Source organism: Lingula anatina, chromosome 2, assembly GCF_051362555.1.
Source record: "Lingula anatina isolate TDL-2025a chromosome 2, LinAna3.0, whole genome shotgun sequence".
Lineage (NCBI taxonomy): Eukaryota > Metazoa > Brachiopoda > Lingulata > Lingulida > Lingulidae > Lingula > Lingula anatina.
The window spans coordinates 1,321,355-1,337,132 of NC_141768.1; the positions used below are offsets into that span (position 1 = coordinate 1,321,355).

The 15,778-nt window shown below is 37.5% G+C and overlaps 3 protein-coding genes and 1 non-coding gene across 5 annotated transcripts; 1 reads left to right on the plus strand and 3 right to left on the minus strand.

Moving 5' to 3' along the window:
- Positions 1–542: 542 nt before the first annotated feature.
- LOC106180672 (uncharacterized) lies at positions 543–5,940 on the minus strand. Of its 2 annotated transcripts, XM_013564720.3 has the most exons (5): positions 5,730–5,935; positions 3,656–3,717; positions 3,160–3,285; positions 2,463–2,645; positions 543–1,982 (listed from the first exon to the last, which is right to left on the minus strand). In XM_013564720.3, the coding sequence occupies exons 1-5, from the start codon at positions 5,878–5,880 to the stop codon at positions 951–953; spliced, it is 1,554 nt and encodes a 517-aa protein (XP_013420174.2). In that variant the 5' UTR covers positions 5,881–5,935; the 3' UTR covers positions 543–950. The 2 variants fall into 2 exon arrangements, with proteins under 2 accessions (XP_013420174.2, XP_086863450.1); XM_087007324.1 differs by lacking the exon at positions 2,463–2,645 and having other exon boundaries at positions 5,730–5,940.
- Positions 5,941–7,509: 1,569 nt separating this feature from the next.
- Positions 7,510–11,894, minus strand: LOC106180673 (large ribosomal subunit protein uL3). Its single transcript, XM_087007325.1, has 9 exons — positions 11,717–11,894; positions 11,337–11,529; positions 10,784–10,952; positions 10,161–10,296; positions 9,460–9,646; positions 8,818–9,021; positions 8,221–8,375; positions 7,892–8,011; positions 7,510–7,641 (listed from the first exon to the last, which is right to left on the minus strand). The coding sequence occupies exons 1-9, from the start codon at positions 11,804–11,806 to the stop codon at positions 7,609–7,611; spliced, it is 1,287 nt and encodes a 428-aa protein (XP_086863451.1). The 5' UTR covers positions 11,807–11,894; the 3' UTR covers positions 7,510–7,608.
- On the minus strand, positions 10,572–10,641 carry LOC112041421 (small nucleolar RNA SNORD31). Its single transcript, XR_002886236.1, has one exon. It is a non-coding gene; the product is annotated as a small nucleolar RNA SNORD31 (small nucleolar RNA).
- Positions 11,895–12,084: 190 nt separating the features above from the next.
- Positions 12,085–15,764, plus strand: LOC106180674 (NADH dehydrogenase [ubiquinone] 1 beta subcomplex subunit 10). Its single transcript, XM_013564724.3, has 4 exons — positions 12,085–12,249; positions 12,874–13,012; positions 13,336–13,487; positions 15,282–15,764. Exons 1-4 carry the CDS (start codon positions 12,147–12,149, stop codon positions 15,389–15,391), a joined length of 504 nt encoding a protein of 167 aa, XP_013420178.2. The 5' UTR covers positions 12,085–12,146; the 3' UTR covers positions 15,392–15,764.
- The last annotated feature ends 14 nt before the right edge of the window (positions 15,765–15,778 follow it).

Sequence of the window (15,778 nt, forward strand, 5' to 3'; positions counted from 1 at the left end):
TAATGACCATTAACATAAAGTCTGCGTCGTCAATTATATTTCTTTTTCTCTTTGCTTTCTCACTCTTTAACATGATACTTAGACGGGGATGGTCATTGATCTCTATCCTTTACCAACTACTCAACAGATCAAAATTAAATTGAGTCAATACCTTACCCAGCATGGCACCATGCATGTTATGCAGGCCTTTCATAAAAAAGCTCTCTATTCGTGAGTATCAGCAAGAAAAGTTTTTTTCGAAAAGTTACATTGCTGCTATCGCTTTACCTAATCATACATTTTTTTGCCCCCCCCCCCCCCCCCCCCCCTTTGGAGGCTTATCAAGACTGTACATATATTCATAGAGTGCCCGGGGCAACTCCACAGTGGACGTTTGAAATGGCAAAGACTACTCACAACTAAAACCGCCAATTTGTAAACCGCTTTGAGTCTTACCGTGGTCTATAACGTTATAGGAGAGGTCATAGAAGTAGACAAAAGTTTTTTCTACTTCTATGGTGAAGTCATACGTAAACTCAGTGTAAAACAAAATGAAAACAATAAAGACTTAGTGCCTTATATTATAAAACTGTTAACATGTTAATTTACTTCTTGTATGTAAAAATAACTAAAGATTTTAAAGATTCTGTTGTAAATACCTGAATATCATACTGGCATTATACGTTTTTAAAAAATTAAAAAGTTAAAATAAGGACTATCAACGATGTCCATTTTTTTTCACGTCACATTAATAAAATGACTAGAATAGTCAGTGGGTGGATTTTCGTCAATGTTTAACAAAAGAACAAACAGTACAAAATCAAAAGTTAGGCCTACTTATTCTTGCCATATAAAATAGGTGCCTATCTTGTTAAGCAAACAGTGCACAGTTCCGCGGGTTCTACTTCCTCTAACTGGGTTCTTTTTGCTCCCTCTGGACTGGGCTCCATTTTTAACATGGCAAGAATAAACTAGTGTTTTCGGCCATAAGGCCAACCGGACCTTCCACCTAACAAATTCTCATCATAAACCACTTCAAAACTAGTTGTTTGAGAAGTGAGCACCACGTTTAATACATCTTTCTCAATGCGTTTCCAATACTTTTTCGGCGTATATCCGTCCCTCATTGAACGACACACCGTGACGATTTTAGGAGCGCCGTAAGTGTCTTGGTGCAAAATTTCTCGAAGTTGTCGCGTCCTTTCGTCAATCTCTGGCAAGTTTGGCGTATGGAATGAAACCACAGAGTCAAAGGGGGTGTTTGCACCATGACAGATTTTAAGTATGTTACCCCCTTGGTCAAATATTATAGAATTAGGCGAAGTAATCAGGCAAAAGCCGACACTTCTCAGTGTCTGTAGCTGAGCTGCAGTCAATTTTGCCAAATGTTTAACAAGCTTTTTGGCGGTATATTTGATACCATTGTGCTTAAATTGCTCTGAACAGAACATTTCTGATATTGGCTCTTTAGTGTAAGGTTCGTTTTGTACTATCTTCATGAATTTCGGTACGAATCCATCCACAATCTGTGGGACTGTGTCTCCGCAGCTATTGCCAGTATTAGAGGTAGCTCTGTTGCATTGCTCTACAATGATATCAATCAGCTGCGTCAAAAGACCGTCTGCTTCTTGTTCGTGATAAACGCTTAATGGACAGATCATTTCTGACACAAGATCGTCAATTCTTTGCACCAAATCCCATTTTATTCCGGAATTCAACAGTACTTCTGCTCCGCTCTCGCAGCCATAGTAGTCTTCGTCAATATCCAAAACAAGCCGCGATCCGGGTTTCACCAAGGAACCGTCTTTCATCATGCGTACGGCAACGTCGTCCCTTACTTGATAAAATGTGACAGAATTTTTTATGTGACAATGCGAAGCCGGTATTGGAATAAATATATCGTCAGACTGTGACTTTGCGTCCCTCGTCGTTTCTTGCTTTTGCCTGGCACTCTCAAAATGATCGTAGTCCGCATACATGCAGTACCTCTGTCCGTCTTCCACCTGAAATATATGGCAATATGGTGTTCAGGATTCTCGAGCAATCAATTTATTATTTATTTCATCTAATGTTTTCTCTGTATAAACAAGAGGATAACGATCATAATATGACAATCATAACAATCAATCATTCCGCCTCGCCGGCAAACAATCTGTAAAGAAATAAAGAAAAAGTACGATCCTCGAAGTCTTAGTGACATGTTGTGCTATTGACGTTAGTGCATAGAGTAGCCTACATATTATGATTCATCAATAAGACAAATCTAAAAGAAATCGGGTCCAATTACAGGTCCGTAACCAGCAATTTCAAAAGGAGGTTCTTTTTCAGAAAAAGAGGACATTTTACCATGAAACCATCATGTACCTAGAAAAAATTTTACCCTTTTTCACGGCAAAAGGGGGACTCTTTCGACCCCCCCCCCCCCCCCCCCCCCCCCCCCCCCGAAGCCCCTACGGGCCTGCATTTAGAAATGCAATATTAACCTCGCACATGCAGAACTTCTTTTCTATCTCCCTAGTGGTAGCAGACTTCAACCAGAACCAGCCGACGTCGGTCTCGGAGACCTCGTACCCTAGGGTAGAATTCGGGTGTTCCTGCTCGTTGTTCTTGTCCCAGGAGGGCCATATCCACACCCAGCTACTGAACAAACCGGTCGATATGGCACCCTGTTGGTGGACCAGAAGAAATTTGAAAGAAAAGATTAAAATTCTACAAATGATACATGTAGGGCAAACGCCTTTTAAATATTTCTTGTGAAAGTTCAAATTATGTAAATTTAACAATTAATTTTGGGCATAAAATGAACGCTTTGTTGGTAATATTCAAATAACCACAACTTAAAACTTCATTAAAAGAAGATGTTTCTATGGCCACATTTGCGTATAACAGATACTCATTGAAATGTTGACATTCAGTAATCCGAACTTCATTGGAAATGAAACAAAAACAAAATATTTGTGTTGTAATAACTTCTCTGACAGTTTAAATATAATATAAAACACCGATAGAACTGTAAAATATTTATAATTAAAGCTTGAAATGATTTTACTGCATAGAAAATAATTAAAAGTAAACCACAGAATTTATTTTACGTTTTAGAGGGAATCCCATTCTAAAGATAGAGCAACATGAATGCATTACCCCTGGAAGAAAATAACGTCAAAATATTTCTCATTTTACCAATATAAAAGCGTCATTTCTCTGCAGCATTGCCGCTAGCTCCTTAGAATTTCTTGGTCGATGGAAGAACGGGAAATCCTCGATCAACTCCGGCGGTGCGTTGTCACTGTGACCGTCTACGTGAATCTGAAGAAAATCACAGTAAACGCTCCAGAAACCTCGATTCGCTGACACAGAAAAATCGCAAGAAAGAGAACATATAGGCCCGTTACCAGCAATTTCAAAATGGGGGTTCTTTTTCCGAAAAAGTTGACCTTTTACAGTGAATCCTTGGTGTACCTAGATCAAATTTTACCGAGAATGGACCTTTTTCTGACAAGAAGGGCGGTTCTTTCGATCCCCCCGAACCCCGACTGGCTACGGGCCTGACATATGTGGAAGCTTTGAATTAACGAGATATCAGATATATGAGGTATTCCAGCACTAATATTGTGCACTTTTTATGTTAACTAATTACACGTACAATAAATTAAAACAAGTGCTATATTTGTCTTACCAGAATGTTTCCTTGTTCCGCCAATAACCCTTTGTTTACTGCTTCATACCAATAGCGTAAAACTGAAATAAGGATGAAAAGAAGTGGAACCTTATGTAAATTTTATTGGGTTATTGTTACTGAAAGTACCCGTGGCAAAGCATCATCAACAGGAGCTAATACTGGCGTATCCACCTTTTTGCTATGGGGTGGGGGGTGCATAATAAGAATAACTTGCTTTTTTGTCATCTTTCACTGGTAAATACTTTTTGACAGGGGTACATCAGGAACAAAGAGAAAGGAACATGTTTACTGTGACTTCCCCTTTATCTAAAAATGTAGCCTACTATATCTCAGGCCTGAAGACAGGGGTAGGGTGGGTTCTTTTAGCCGGGAAAAGGTCTGCTGCGAATTAAAACTTGATCTAGCTTAGTCTGATGATAAAATGATCTCCCCTTTTCAGAAAAAAACTTTCAAATTTATGGTCACTGCAGGCCTTTTAACTGGAACTGAGATCTAATAAACGGATATTAGATCCTAGACTAGAAGAAACTTTTTCTTTACAGGACTTATTTTCATTCCGACATGTAGTTAAATATTACCCCTCTTTTTAAAATAACCCCCAAAGGCCGGGTACTACACGTGCTACAGGCTCTCTTCTTAGGATAACGCAATTCTTTTAAGAATAAATACTGCTACAGAGATTCTCAAACTGTGCATACGGAAAAGAATGAAAACGACGCCGCGTTGTAACTTCCACAGAATCAGTTTAACTAAAAAATTTACATTATAAAATTAAAGCCAAATCTCAGCTTCAAATATGCAGATCTATTCTCCTTTGTTCTCGTATTCCTCGGATTTTTATATACATGTACAATTCTAATAATTGAAATGTCAATAAAACATTCTGCCAATTTTAATTAAATTAAAAGTTAAATTGGACCGCACCAGTGAAATTCCTGAAAAACAGTCAGTTATATAATCCAATCCGTTAAAAATGTTCAGTTTAGTGGTGAAGTCCATTTTATTTTAATAACCTTTTGAAAACACCATATTTTTGTTCTTACTTGTTATAGGAAATGTTTTCTCTCAGTGTGTTAATTTAATTTAATTTATTATCATTATTTTTCTCTTTTGAAAAGTGGACCTGGGCCAGTGAATTTTGTGTCGAGTCAGTATATTCTCAGACCCTAGTAGCCCGTCTGGTCTGTAAGTTGAAAAGTATCTGGCAAAGACTGATCAAATAAATCATGAAGTAATTGGTTACTTGTACTAAGTTCAACACATGCCCGCCCCTCTAGAAGGCAGGACTACGTATTACCTACTTGGTAATTCTACAGGATAACCAGGCTTCAAACAAAGACTATAGTAAATTTGAACTTCTAGGTGTGAAATGTTATCTAAAGCTATACTTGTGCGTCATACATGCCAAATTCCAGTATGTGAACATTATCATTTATGCATCGAGATAAAAACCATAACATGTCAACTTCCAAAGATTTCATTGATAATATAAAGATTTTAAAATGTTATTGACAGATTATTTTCTTATACAGTGGTTCCTGACATAGGTTGCACAGGAAAACTAACAAATGAAGATCAAAGAAACTACTCACAATGTCCCAAATCCAAATCGTGTAAATACTGTCAGATGAGAATAAGCCTACTGTACAGATTGTAAACCAATAATCTAATTCTTGAAAATGAGTTGGAAGGACAGAATAAGAGTTTAAAAAAACAATACAAAAAATTCGTGCCTGCGAAGTAAGCAAAAAAAAAAAAAAAAAAAAAAAAAAAAATCGGACGTACGTTATAGAAATTAATAAAGCCGATTGATACCCTATATAATTCTACAACAATCATGAACCAACAGAAAACCAAACTAAATCAGTGCATAATAATCTGAACCGTCTGGCTACATAATAAACTTGGATAGGATCCTAGATAAGCTTAATGTGTATAAATGATAATAAATGTTATGTAGCCCCCGTATCCGGGACCATGAGTAAAGCGCAATCCCTCTACAGGCAATCTGTGTGTAAGTGGACGGAATGAGTCAACTATACTGTTTCTGTGCCCCTCACGATTACTTTACCTTCATGGTGTTCTTCTACAACGGCAACGGTAATTTTGCCAGACCCGCCACCAACAGAAGAGAGAATCATAAACCACAGGCCTGTTAGAATAACTGTAACAATCACAATTGACCACAGGAGCCGACAGCGACGTCCCAACCTCCAGAACATCGTGAAGCCAGCGTCATCCCGGATTCCGTATAGATATCAGCGTGAGTCAGTTGTATGTAGGTCAAGCTTCGCTATTTTTAATCATAGGTCATCAGTGCCGACGTCATATAATATTTAAATATTTCGCCCGATTATTTAGCCTAATGGAACTACCGGACTTGGAACCTAATTTTTATGTACAAACACAGATATGTCTGTACATATAGCGGCACCTGCGTCTGTCGAAGCCGCTGACGTCGTTACCGTCGCCGTGGACTTTCAATGTTAACAAGTGGAAAACCGTTTCACCTTTGTCTTCAAACTTACTTAACTGATGAGTTCGAAAATAAGCTTGATCGGACAATTTTTACAAAAGTTATGCGGGGTTTTTTTTCTCGCTTTTTCAGCATATTTTTTACCACCATTACACAGATAACATGAAAACCGTGTCATATTTTGCTTTAAAACTTTTAAGCCTGATTCATAAGAGCAATATACAGATCAAATGTGAAAATAAGCCTAATCGGTTCAGTTTTGATGAAGTTATGCCTTTTTTGTATATAAATGGTTTTTACTCAGATTCAATTCTTAGGCATTTTAAGCCTCATTTTTGCTTTTGTTTGTTGTTATAAAAGTGTTAAAAATAGAAGTAAACTCGTTTCAGTACAGTTATGATTTTTTTTTTTTTAATTTTGGTGTTTTCAAGGTGTGACTGACGTTCCATGGGCCATGACACTTATATTTTACTACTAAAATTGATGGTCATTATGTTGTCAACCATTATGTATACCTAAATCGATCTAACCTCAGTTAAGCATAATGTATTATTGCGTCACATCTAGAATTGGCAGTATCCCATTGTGTTATTTTCAGTTTTTTGTCTGTACATTTGATAGCTTTGCTTTCTGTATTTTCAGAAGTCGCTATTCTAAGCATGTCTATAGGGAAGAGAGGCAGGAAGGGAAAGACCGCCTTTCTGCGTCTTCATGTGCGGACAGTCCACTGATACCAAAGACTACACCACCCGATTATTGAGCAAAGTGGAGCCACAACACGTGGGGTATAAACCACACGTTGTTTCGTTTCAGTCACCATTATCGTTAGAAATTCGCTTCTTTGATAACATGGTTTATACAAAATAAAGGGCCTTTTATGCACATTTTAGTGTGAATTGCCCACATTTCGGATATTTAAAAAGTCTTTAGCACGTTTCCTGGTTAAACGAGGCAGAGGGTCCGTGTAACAGAGAGCCAGCCTTCAATTTAATTATGTTAGGGTTTGTCTGACCCAAGTGGGTTAAAATCTTGAACGAGGTTTACATCCACAAATGAATGGGAAGCAAACTCCCCATCAATTGGAAAGTGGGGGGTCTCCGTCATGTTACACCGGTCTCGTTCGTACACAACGTGGAAGAGGAACGGTTTCATTTATACTATATATTTAAACTGCCTTTACTTTCTCCATACAAAATAGTAATACTAAGAGTCATCTCGTTTTGCCCATTGCCTTTATACGTGTCCAAGAGAACCAACCTAGACATGACAAGTTAAAACTTTGTAATTATCAAAGGTTGCGAGAGGGGAAGTCGTCCATCCGCGAAATATCTGAACACCTTTATGAAGTGTAAGCTTTTAAAAACAAAAACAAGTATCTCATTCATTTTTTTATTTTCATTTTTTTTTCTTTTGCAGAAAAGAAATTTAGTGTCTCTTGATTAAATCCCACAAATCAAGGGTTTTCTTGGTTGTCCTAAGCATCTGTACGATCTTTCTTGAGAGGACCCTGGAAAGATAAAGAAAAAATGTGAATATATCTTTAAAAATAATGACTCTAAAGCAGTCACTGGTAATTATGTTAAGGACCAAGATAAAAGCAAAAATTATAATTGGATTACAGGCTGGTACCTTGCCGAGGTGTTGACCAATTTAAGCATGGGTGAGGTCAAAATGATTCCAAGTTTTGGAAAGAAAAGCATTTTAATTTCTCTTCCATATGCACACTCAAATGTTTTTTTTTAAAGAAATAAACTGACCAAGAAGTTTCTCTTCTCCTCATGAGTCTGGAAGCGACCATGGCCAAACTTGCTGGAGGTATCAATGAACTTGAGACTGATCTTCTCCAAGGCCTTCCTCTTGGTGTGCGTCAGCAGAGACTGGGAAAAAATCATGAAATTATATACCTCGACTCTTTGGAGTTTGTAATCTCCTGCTTACACATGTTGTCCAAATACTTTATAAGACGAACATTTTCTGAAGCAGTTTATCATAAATTTACTACAACTGCAGAACTTCCATAACCTGTCATTTAGGCTGTCAATACAATATAATTAATTACAATATATTAAATTACACATCAACTCACCTTTCTCAGAGTGAGGACTCTCTTCTTGGGCCCCACAGTGGCTCCAAGGACCATCATGTAGTCATTGTTGACCTCCCCATAGTGGGGGAACCCACCCATGGGGGTGATGGACTTCTCTGTGATGTCATACTCAGTGGAGGCATTGTTCTTGATCACTGGAATATATTAAAATTATCGTTATTTCAATTTAAGCCAAATTGATCTGGCTGGTGATTGTAGATTCTGACTAATAAAAGTTGATAAAAAGAACAAATATATTTGGATAATGTTTTAACTTGTAGTGTTTTGTCGCACACAAAGAAAGAGCACAGTCCAGGGATACATGGATCCTCTTGCCTCTCAGACCAGTTGTGAATGCTTTTATTTTTCTTCTTCTGCGCCGTCACCACTGCCACAAATACCAACCCGGGTCAGTAATCACCAACAGGACAACACAAGTAGCAGAAGAGGGACACAATTCCGAAGTAAGAAACTGCCTTGTGATTCTGCAGAATCACCCACTAGTTCATAGTGGCATCATGTCTCCAAACTCCTTTCACAAATTTTTCTACCAGGCTGTCAAAAGTTCCGTGAATGTTTTGCAAACTCTCCACTCACCTTTGCCATCCTTGGTGTGGATTCCTTGCCCAATACGGTAGATCTTCTTGTTGATCTCCGTACGATGATGGTATCCCTTCTGACCAGCTCTGGCCACAGAGAAGCCTACACGGGCAGGATGCCAGGCTCCAATACAAGCTACTTTCCTCAGACCCTTGTGAGTCTTGCGGGGAAGCTTCTTGCAATGCCAACGAGAAGTAACACCTGGAAATGTTACGCATCTTTAATAAATATGAGCTAGACAAATATAAGAATTCAGAAAGAACTACAATATACACAGTGCTATTGATCCTCAACGAAAAAGAAGCCCTTTTTGTAGTCATCAGTAGGAAGGCAGCATGGAAAATTCAACAGTGTGAAGTCTGAATGTGTCTTGGCGAGACACTTTCCATGGTCTCTCATCACATGACAATAACGTACGTTTAAAATTCTTAGTGAAAAGTAGACTAAAATTTGAACAAATTTTAACATTTCCAAATTTAAAAAGCCACTACCAGAGTATTCAATAAACAGGCATCTTAGCAGAATCAATTTTCATAAGTTATAATACTCGGCAATCTGCTACTGGTTCTCACTGTAAAGTACCAGCACAGCACATCAAATAGTGAAGAATGAGGGTCCCACGCTGGGACCACCTCTCACCTTTGTACCCCTTGCCCTTGCTGACACCAATGATGTCTATCATCTCGTCCTGGGAGAACACCTGACTGACCACAATCTGTTTCTCCATGTGCTCCCTGGCCCAGGCAATCTTCTCAGAGATACTGCCACCGTTCAGCTGGATCTCCATGATGTGGGCTTTCTTCTGGCGCTTCTTCAGCAGCTTCATCTGTGGAAGAACATTTAATATTATGCTCATATTGCTGAAGCTGGTTTGTTAAGAAATACCATCAAATATTTATTACAACAGCAAAACAAAGTTCAAAATCGTATGAATGAACTGCTATTCTTTCAAATTTCGGTTGACTAGATTTGTAGCACAGGACGGTGGACCAGGTTTCCAGAGGATTGCAAGCAACTGCTACACTTCGACTTGCAACAAACTTTGGAAATTAATCAAAATTTAGGGAGTGGGGTTAAAAACTGGCTGCAGAACTTGTGTATTTTTATTCTTAAATCAGTCATGAGTCTAAGTTAAAAAAAAAAAAATCTGAACATTTTTCAGAAACTACAAAGCTAACCTAAAATATACCATCAGAATTAAAAACTCCAGAATTCTGCATTTCTGGGGGAATAGCTCATGTCTATTAAATTGGGCATTAAGAGACATCACTAGTTGCATGCTTGGGATGGGATGGAGGGGGAGAGGGGTAACATCTCCAGAGTCAATAGTTTTTGTATACCTGGGTATGCACAATGACACGGATGACTTTGCAATACTTGTTCATCTTCTCAAAGTCCTTCTCAATGGCCTTCTTTCCATCCTCATCCTGCCACTTCTTGGCATACTTGGTAAATGCCTTCTTCTTGGCCTTGTACCTGTGATGTACATGTAGACAGTCTCATCATGCAGCAAGACCCACATGAGCGGAGACTGAACTACAAAGTTGCAATTGTTGTCCATCGACCGAAGCCGAGCGGGACATAAAACAGTTGCTGCAACGAGGCAACAAAACGTGGAAAATAAGTTCTGGTTAGATTTCAACTGAGTCAATTTACATAAATAAAAAGTTCTCATGTTTTGACTTCACAAAATAAAAAATCCATACAGTGTCAAATAACAAAAGATGTACTGATATTTTTTGTTTTAAGCATACTACTCAGAGATCACCAATCAGTCACAGAGTTTCAGACTGGGGCGGTATGAATATAATCACTGTAGCATTCACATTCAAAAAATGAATCCTATTCCTATGAACTACATAAATACTAAGTAAAATTATGATGATAACTAAAGTAACCCACACTGAATTTAAGGCTCTATTATCAAAGCCTTTCAATCTACAATGTACATTACATCACATACCAGTTCTTGTAGAAGCGCCTTCGACATTCTTCACTCAGATGCTCAGCAAAAATGGTTTTGAAAGTGCGCAGGCCTCTAGGGGTCTCAATATAGCCTACCACTCCAACCACAACAACTGGGGGAGTCTCCAAAATGGTTACTCCTTCCACCACTTCCTTCTTGTTGGTTTCTGTGAAAAAAAAAATTAACTGGTGAATACGATCCAATTTTAAAATGAGACATTAAAGTTAATTTGCCACATTGAGACATAATTGCTAAGTGGTGAAATCACTATGTCAGACACCCAATAATGTAAGGCTATAATTTCTCCAAATTCAAATATTACAACTATAAAATCCTTGAAATAATAATTCTTTCTGGAATTTACAGGAAGGCAATGGCTTTGGCAATGGCCTGGCATTCAGAACGAAACGATTAAATTGGAAAATGGAATTGAATGTGGAACCCAAGAGCAGAGATGGGTTGAGCTTGGATTCGAGAGTAGAGGAATATTCATTTTGGCGGTAAATCCCATACAGAGTATTTTAAAGTTTACATTAAAATATCAACTTACTTGATCCAGGTCTGTCCACATCTCTCACGATGTGGGTCATGCCTGCTTTGTAGGCAAGAAAAGCAGTGAGGTGGACAGGCTTAGATGGGTCATCCTTTGGAAAGGCCTTCACTTTTCCCCGATGTCGTACACTTCTCTTCTTTGGCAAGAATGCCAAAGACCCATGACGAGGGGCGGAAAATTTTCTATGTGACTAAATGGAAAATGTGAAAAGTTCATGCAAAATTTTTTAAGGGTATGCTAGTTTCTTGACGTTTTAATAAGAATCAAAATACCAATGAGTTAATTTCTTTCTTTAATTATTTTCATCTTTCACTGATGTTCTCATAATAGTCGGATGCAGGTAGATTTTTTCAGAGCTGCTTTTCAACGTGACCTACCATGTTGGCTGCCACTTGTAAGAGAACGACAACGAGGCTCAGTGGACTAAGGGAGTTTTTGAGTTTTTTGTTATACTGTTTTTCCATCATTTATATCATACTCATTTTTACAGCTAATAACATATGAAAATCACTTCGTTATGTAGTTTTTGAAATGTTTAATCCTTGTATCCTTGTATCCTAGTATCACATAGACTTGGGTGAGACAAGCTCAAGGATGGTTGTCGTTATATTGGCTAGGGACTGGACAAAGTGTTATATTTAGATTTTCAGCGGTAAATATTATTGCGTAGAATATTGAGAATTTCAAAGTTTTATTTTAATGTATAAAGAAATAAATTACACACTGTTAATAAAAAGTTATATTGTACACCCATCAATTGCGACATTTACCATCAAAAAGTCGAAGGTCAGATGCAGTGCTTGCAAGATGTCGGACGACGAGAAAGGCAAAGGACCAAAACGCAGTGGGCTACTTACTAGAGTAGATGGCTTTTTTGACATTATGACACGGCCAGCATATTGGGCAAAGGGTAAGTCTGAGTTGACATTAAACGAACTTCAAAAGCAAATTTTCTTTATCTGGCTGTGATCTCTCCGTCTTAAACTTATTAGTAATACATACTCATGATACTGGTAAATGTTCAAATTAAGATCGCATTCACAACGAGTTGAGCCATAGTTTTACAAATCCTGGAGCTAAATATGGCGGACGTACATGAAAGAAAAACCGCCTAATCTTTTAATAGTCTCTCCGCCTCTCACACGCCTCCCCATGCGTCGCCCCTGCGGGGGTACAGTCATTAAATCTCGGCTGCATTGGGACGACACATGGGGAGGCGTGTGAGAAGCGGAGAGACTATTAAAAGATTAGGCGGTTTTTCTTTCATGTACGTCCGCCATATTTAGTTCCAGGATTTGTAAAGCCATGATTGCAAAGATTGCAGCACCAACTCTTGTACTTAAAAATGTAAGTTCTTAAAAACTTTTTTTTATCACAATACTAGTAAGCCTGAGGCATGAAAGTGGATGTTTGCACTTTTATTATTTACTAATTTACTTATGAAACTGCTGTGGTTTATTTATTTTTTAAATTGAAAATATTGCGAAAAGTATTACCTATTCTTACTTCAAACCTTTTTTGTCTTGTTTTTCAGCCAAGATGGATTCCATGCGGGAAAACCATAAAAATGTTTACTACCATAGAAAGTATAATCGGGTGCCAACAATTGACCAGTGTCGTGTAGGAGATGAAATCTGCATGTATGAAGCCAACCAGCAGTTTAAAAGAGATTTGTAAGTTTTCAACTACTATGCTTAGAGAGTGGGGGTGCTTCTAACTGTAGGATTGTTTTAAAGAGTATAGAAACAAGGGCTGGCTAATACATATTAGTTTTAGCCCTGAAGCAGTATTAACAAGAAATTATTCAGGAGAGGCCATCCCTGGCAGTGTGATGACAATATTGCTGAAACTTTCAAGAAAAATATTTTTCAATCCTGTAACCATTTGTCCCCGTGCTTGATTTTAACTTTAAATTTGTATATTTATACCAGTCTTGCCTTTTTGTAAATTAAATTGCCAAGAGAAATGAATTGAAAAAAATTGCACTCTCTTTCAGCCTTGTTGACAAGGAGAAGATGACCCTTCTCAGAAGACGTGTTAAACAATGTGCTATTAACAATGAATTCAAGGAGGAAGTGATGTTATTCGAGTCATGCAAGGAAATAGAAGACTTGTATAAAAATGCACTGTTGGCATATTCTATCAAGTGTAAGTTTTCATCTGACATTAAATATCCCATTTTTAAAATAAATTAAAATACAATATATTACACTCATCTTCTGGCAAGGTGCTGTTTTTATCAACAGAAACTGTGTCATCACTTGTGTCTGCGCTCTACATTTTCACCGGAAACGAAAAACGAAATAAATGAGAAACGGTGTGACTCAATTCTCAAACTTTGTGGATAGAGTTATGGCATAAGATCACTTGTTTAATTGAATTTTTTTTTTTTTTTTTTTTTTTTTTTTTTTTTTTTTTTTTGTTTTTTTTTTGTGTGTGTGTGTGTGTGTGTGTGTGTGTGTGTGTGATAGAACCAGTTTTCATTCTGGCATTTTTAAGATGTGAATTCCAACCTGTTCGACAATTTCCCCCAAAGTATATATAAGTACAAAAGTAAAGTACAGAGTAAATAGTTCAAATCTTTCATTCATTGTATGACTATGGCTCTATTCCCATAGATTTTAGATTGATCTATCCCCGCGGGGAGTCTCACTAGATTACTTTCAGATAATCCGACTTAAATGTCTGTCCCGCCTACTACAAGCTGTAAGGGGGTAATTAACTTTCGTGTCTGCCCGGCTGACAGCTATTTAGCGTGAACCCCCAGGGAGTTAGGTCGATCTAAAGTAGGTCGATCTAATCTATGGAAATGGGGTGTATTTCTTAGTGTGATGATGGAACCCAAGGATAGAGAATTTTAATATCAGAAAACAAATTATTTTCATAGAGTACAAGTACAGAAAATTTTATGAAAACTCTAATCAAAGTATATTCTAGGTAAAGTGTGGTTAAACAAATGATATCACACATCCAGGTAACCCGTTGGTGAATTGACTGTTACTTTTAACTGCTTCATTATCCCCCCATTGATTAAGTAAGCCTTGAATCAAGGTGCCTCTCTAGGGAATGGTTGGGTGAACAGATTTTGTCACTTATACAGGTATCCCTTTGATTACCTGTCACTATTAATAGCTTGACTACTATCCACCTACCCACTACACTTAAAATGTTCATTAAATATGTTTACCTGTTCATCTGTTTACCCCACCTTTACCTGGAGAATGGGTGGTTATACTTTGATTAGATATTTAATAATACTTTCTCAACTTGTACTCAATGAAAAAGGAATTTGTTTAAAAAATTTGTTCAATGATGAAGTTGTATTATCACACTAAATATAGATAAAATGGATGAAATATTTTGAACTTTAATCTCCTTAATACTTTATATTCGTATATAAATATATATTCCTTTGGGGGGGGGGGGGATTGTCCTAGAATCCACTGGTACATAATAACAAAACTGATGGCGATTGTGCTATGAAGCATAATGTGATAAATCACATGAATGGTGATTTCCTATATGTGTTATCAAGGACAGAGGATCAAAATGTAGTCTGTGATTTAGACTGGGTTCCCATGCCTAGATCGTTCTAATTGGATTGACTCATCTCCAGGGGGTTTCTTGTTAAATTGCTTTTAGCTTAAATGGCTTATAATGTGTCAGGCACAGCTACTGAACCTGCTAAACGATAGTTAATTACCCTCTTACAGCTTCATTGGGCATGCAAGCAATTGTTAGCAATTTAGTGAGAACCACCTTGGAGATAGATCATTTCAAAGTTAGTATGATTGTCTCTGGGAATGGTCTCTTAGATTTAAATCAAGAATAACTCCAGTTAACTGTATACATTTAGCCTGAAAGAATCAGTTACTGATTATTTTTGATAATGATATATTTCATTTCATTTTGGTCTAACAATTCACATCTAAATGCTTTCAGATGGAGAATTGGGCGCATATCCCACGGCCAAGTCCTGTTATATGAAGCAAAAACATCGTATGATATGGGAAAGACGTCATGGCAAGACAATTACTGCTCCTGAACGTTAGGCCTACTAACATTTGTTATTTCTAAGTGTTGATAAAACCTACCTTCAGCAGCACTGACGTGTTACCAAAATGCACATCCAGTTATGGATTTATTAAGGGATAATAAAAGAACTGAATTATGGCATCCTGGTCCAATTTCAGAAGTAGCAGGTATTGGAAAATGTTAACTTTGGCACAACGTAAAAAAATTTCGTGTCCTGATAAGTTTGTTGATTGACATTGCTGGGGAGTTTCTGAAGTTATCTTAGGTACAATAGATGTTTTGCACTAAAGTGGGTTGAGCAGTTTCCAGTTGCATTTATATCTGTAAGGGTGTGACTTAGATTACTTGTTACGTCTTTTTCGTTACAATAAACATGAAATACTTTTCTAATGTGTGATACGTAT

What these genes read in the sequence shown, in the direction of transcription:
- LOC106180674 (XM_013564724.3), top strand. Translation starts at nt 12,147, where the DNA reads ATGTCGGACGACGAGAAAGGCAAAGGACCAAAACGCAGTGGGCTACTT. An exon ending in GCCAGCATATTGGGCAAAGG is followed by an intron (nt 12,250 to 12,873) that starts GTAAGTCTGAGT and finishes CTTGTTTTTCAG; the next exon opens with CCAAGATGGATTCCATGCGG. An exon ending in GTTGGCATATTCTATCAAGT is followed by an intron (nt 13,488 to 15,281) that starts GTAAGTTTTCAT and finishes AAATGCTTTCAG; the next exon opens with ATGGAGAATTGGGCGCATAT.
- LOC106180672 (XM_013564720.3), bottom strand. Translation starts at nt 5,880, where the DNA reads ATGTTCTGGAGGTTGGGACGTCGCTGTCGGCTCCTGTGGTCAATTGTG. An exon ending in GAAATGACGCTTTTATATTG is followed by an intron (nt 2,646 to 3,159) that starts GTAAAATGAGAA and finishes GTCCACCAACAG; the next exon opens with GGTGCCATATCGACCGGTTT. An exon ending in AGAAGTTCTGCATGTGCGAG is followed by an intron (nt 1,983 to 2,462) that starts GTTAATATTGCA and finishes CATATATTTCAG; the next exon opens with GTGGAAGACGGACAGAGGTA.
- LOC106180673 (XM_087007325.1), bottom strand. Translation starts at nt 11,806, where the DNA reads ATGATGGAAAAACAGTATAACAAAAAACTCAAAAACTCCCTTAGTCCA. An exon ending in TGTGGACAGACCTGGATCAA is followed by an intron (nt 10,953 to 11,336) that starts GTAAGTTGATAT and finishes TTTTTTTCACAG; the next exon opens with AAACCAACAAGAAGGAAGTG. An exon ending in CCACACCAAGGATGGCAAAG is followed by an intron (nt 8,376 to 8,817) that starts GTGAGTGGAGAG and finishes AATATATTCCAG; the next exon opens with TGATCAAGAACAATGCCTCC.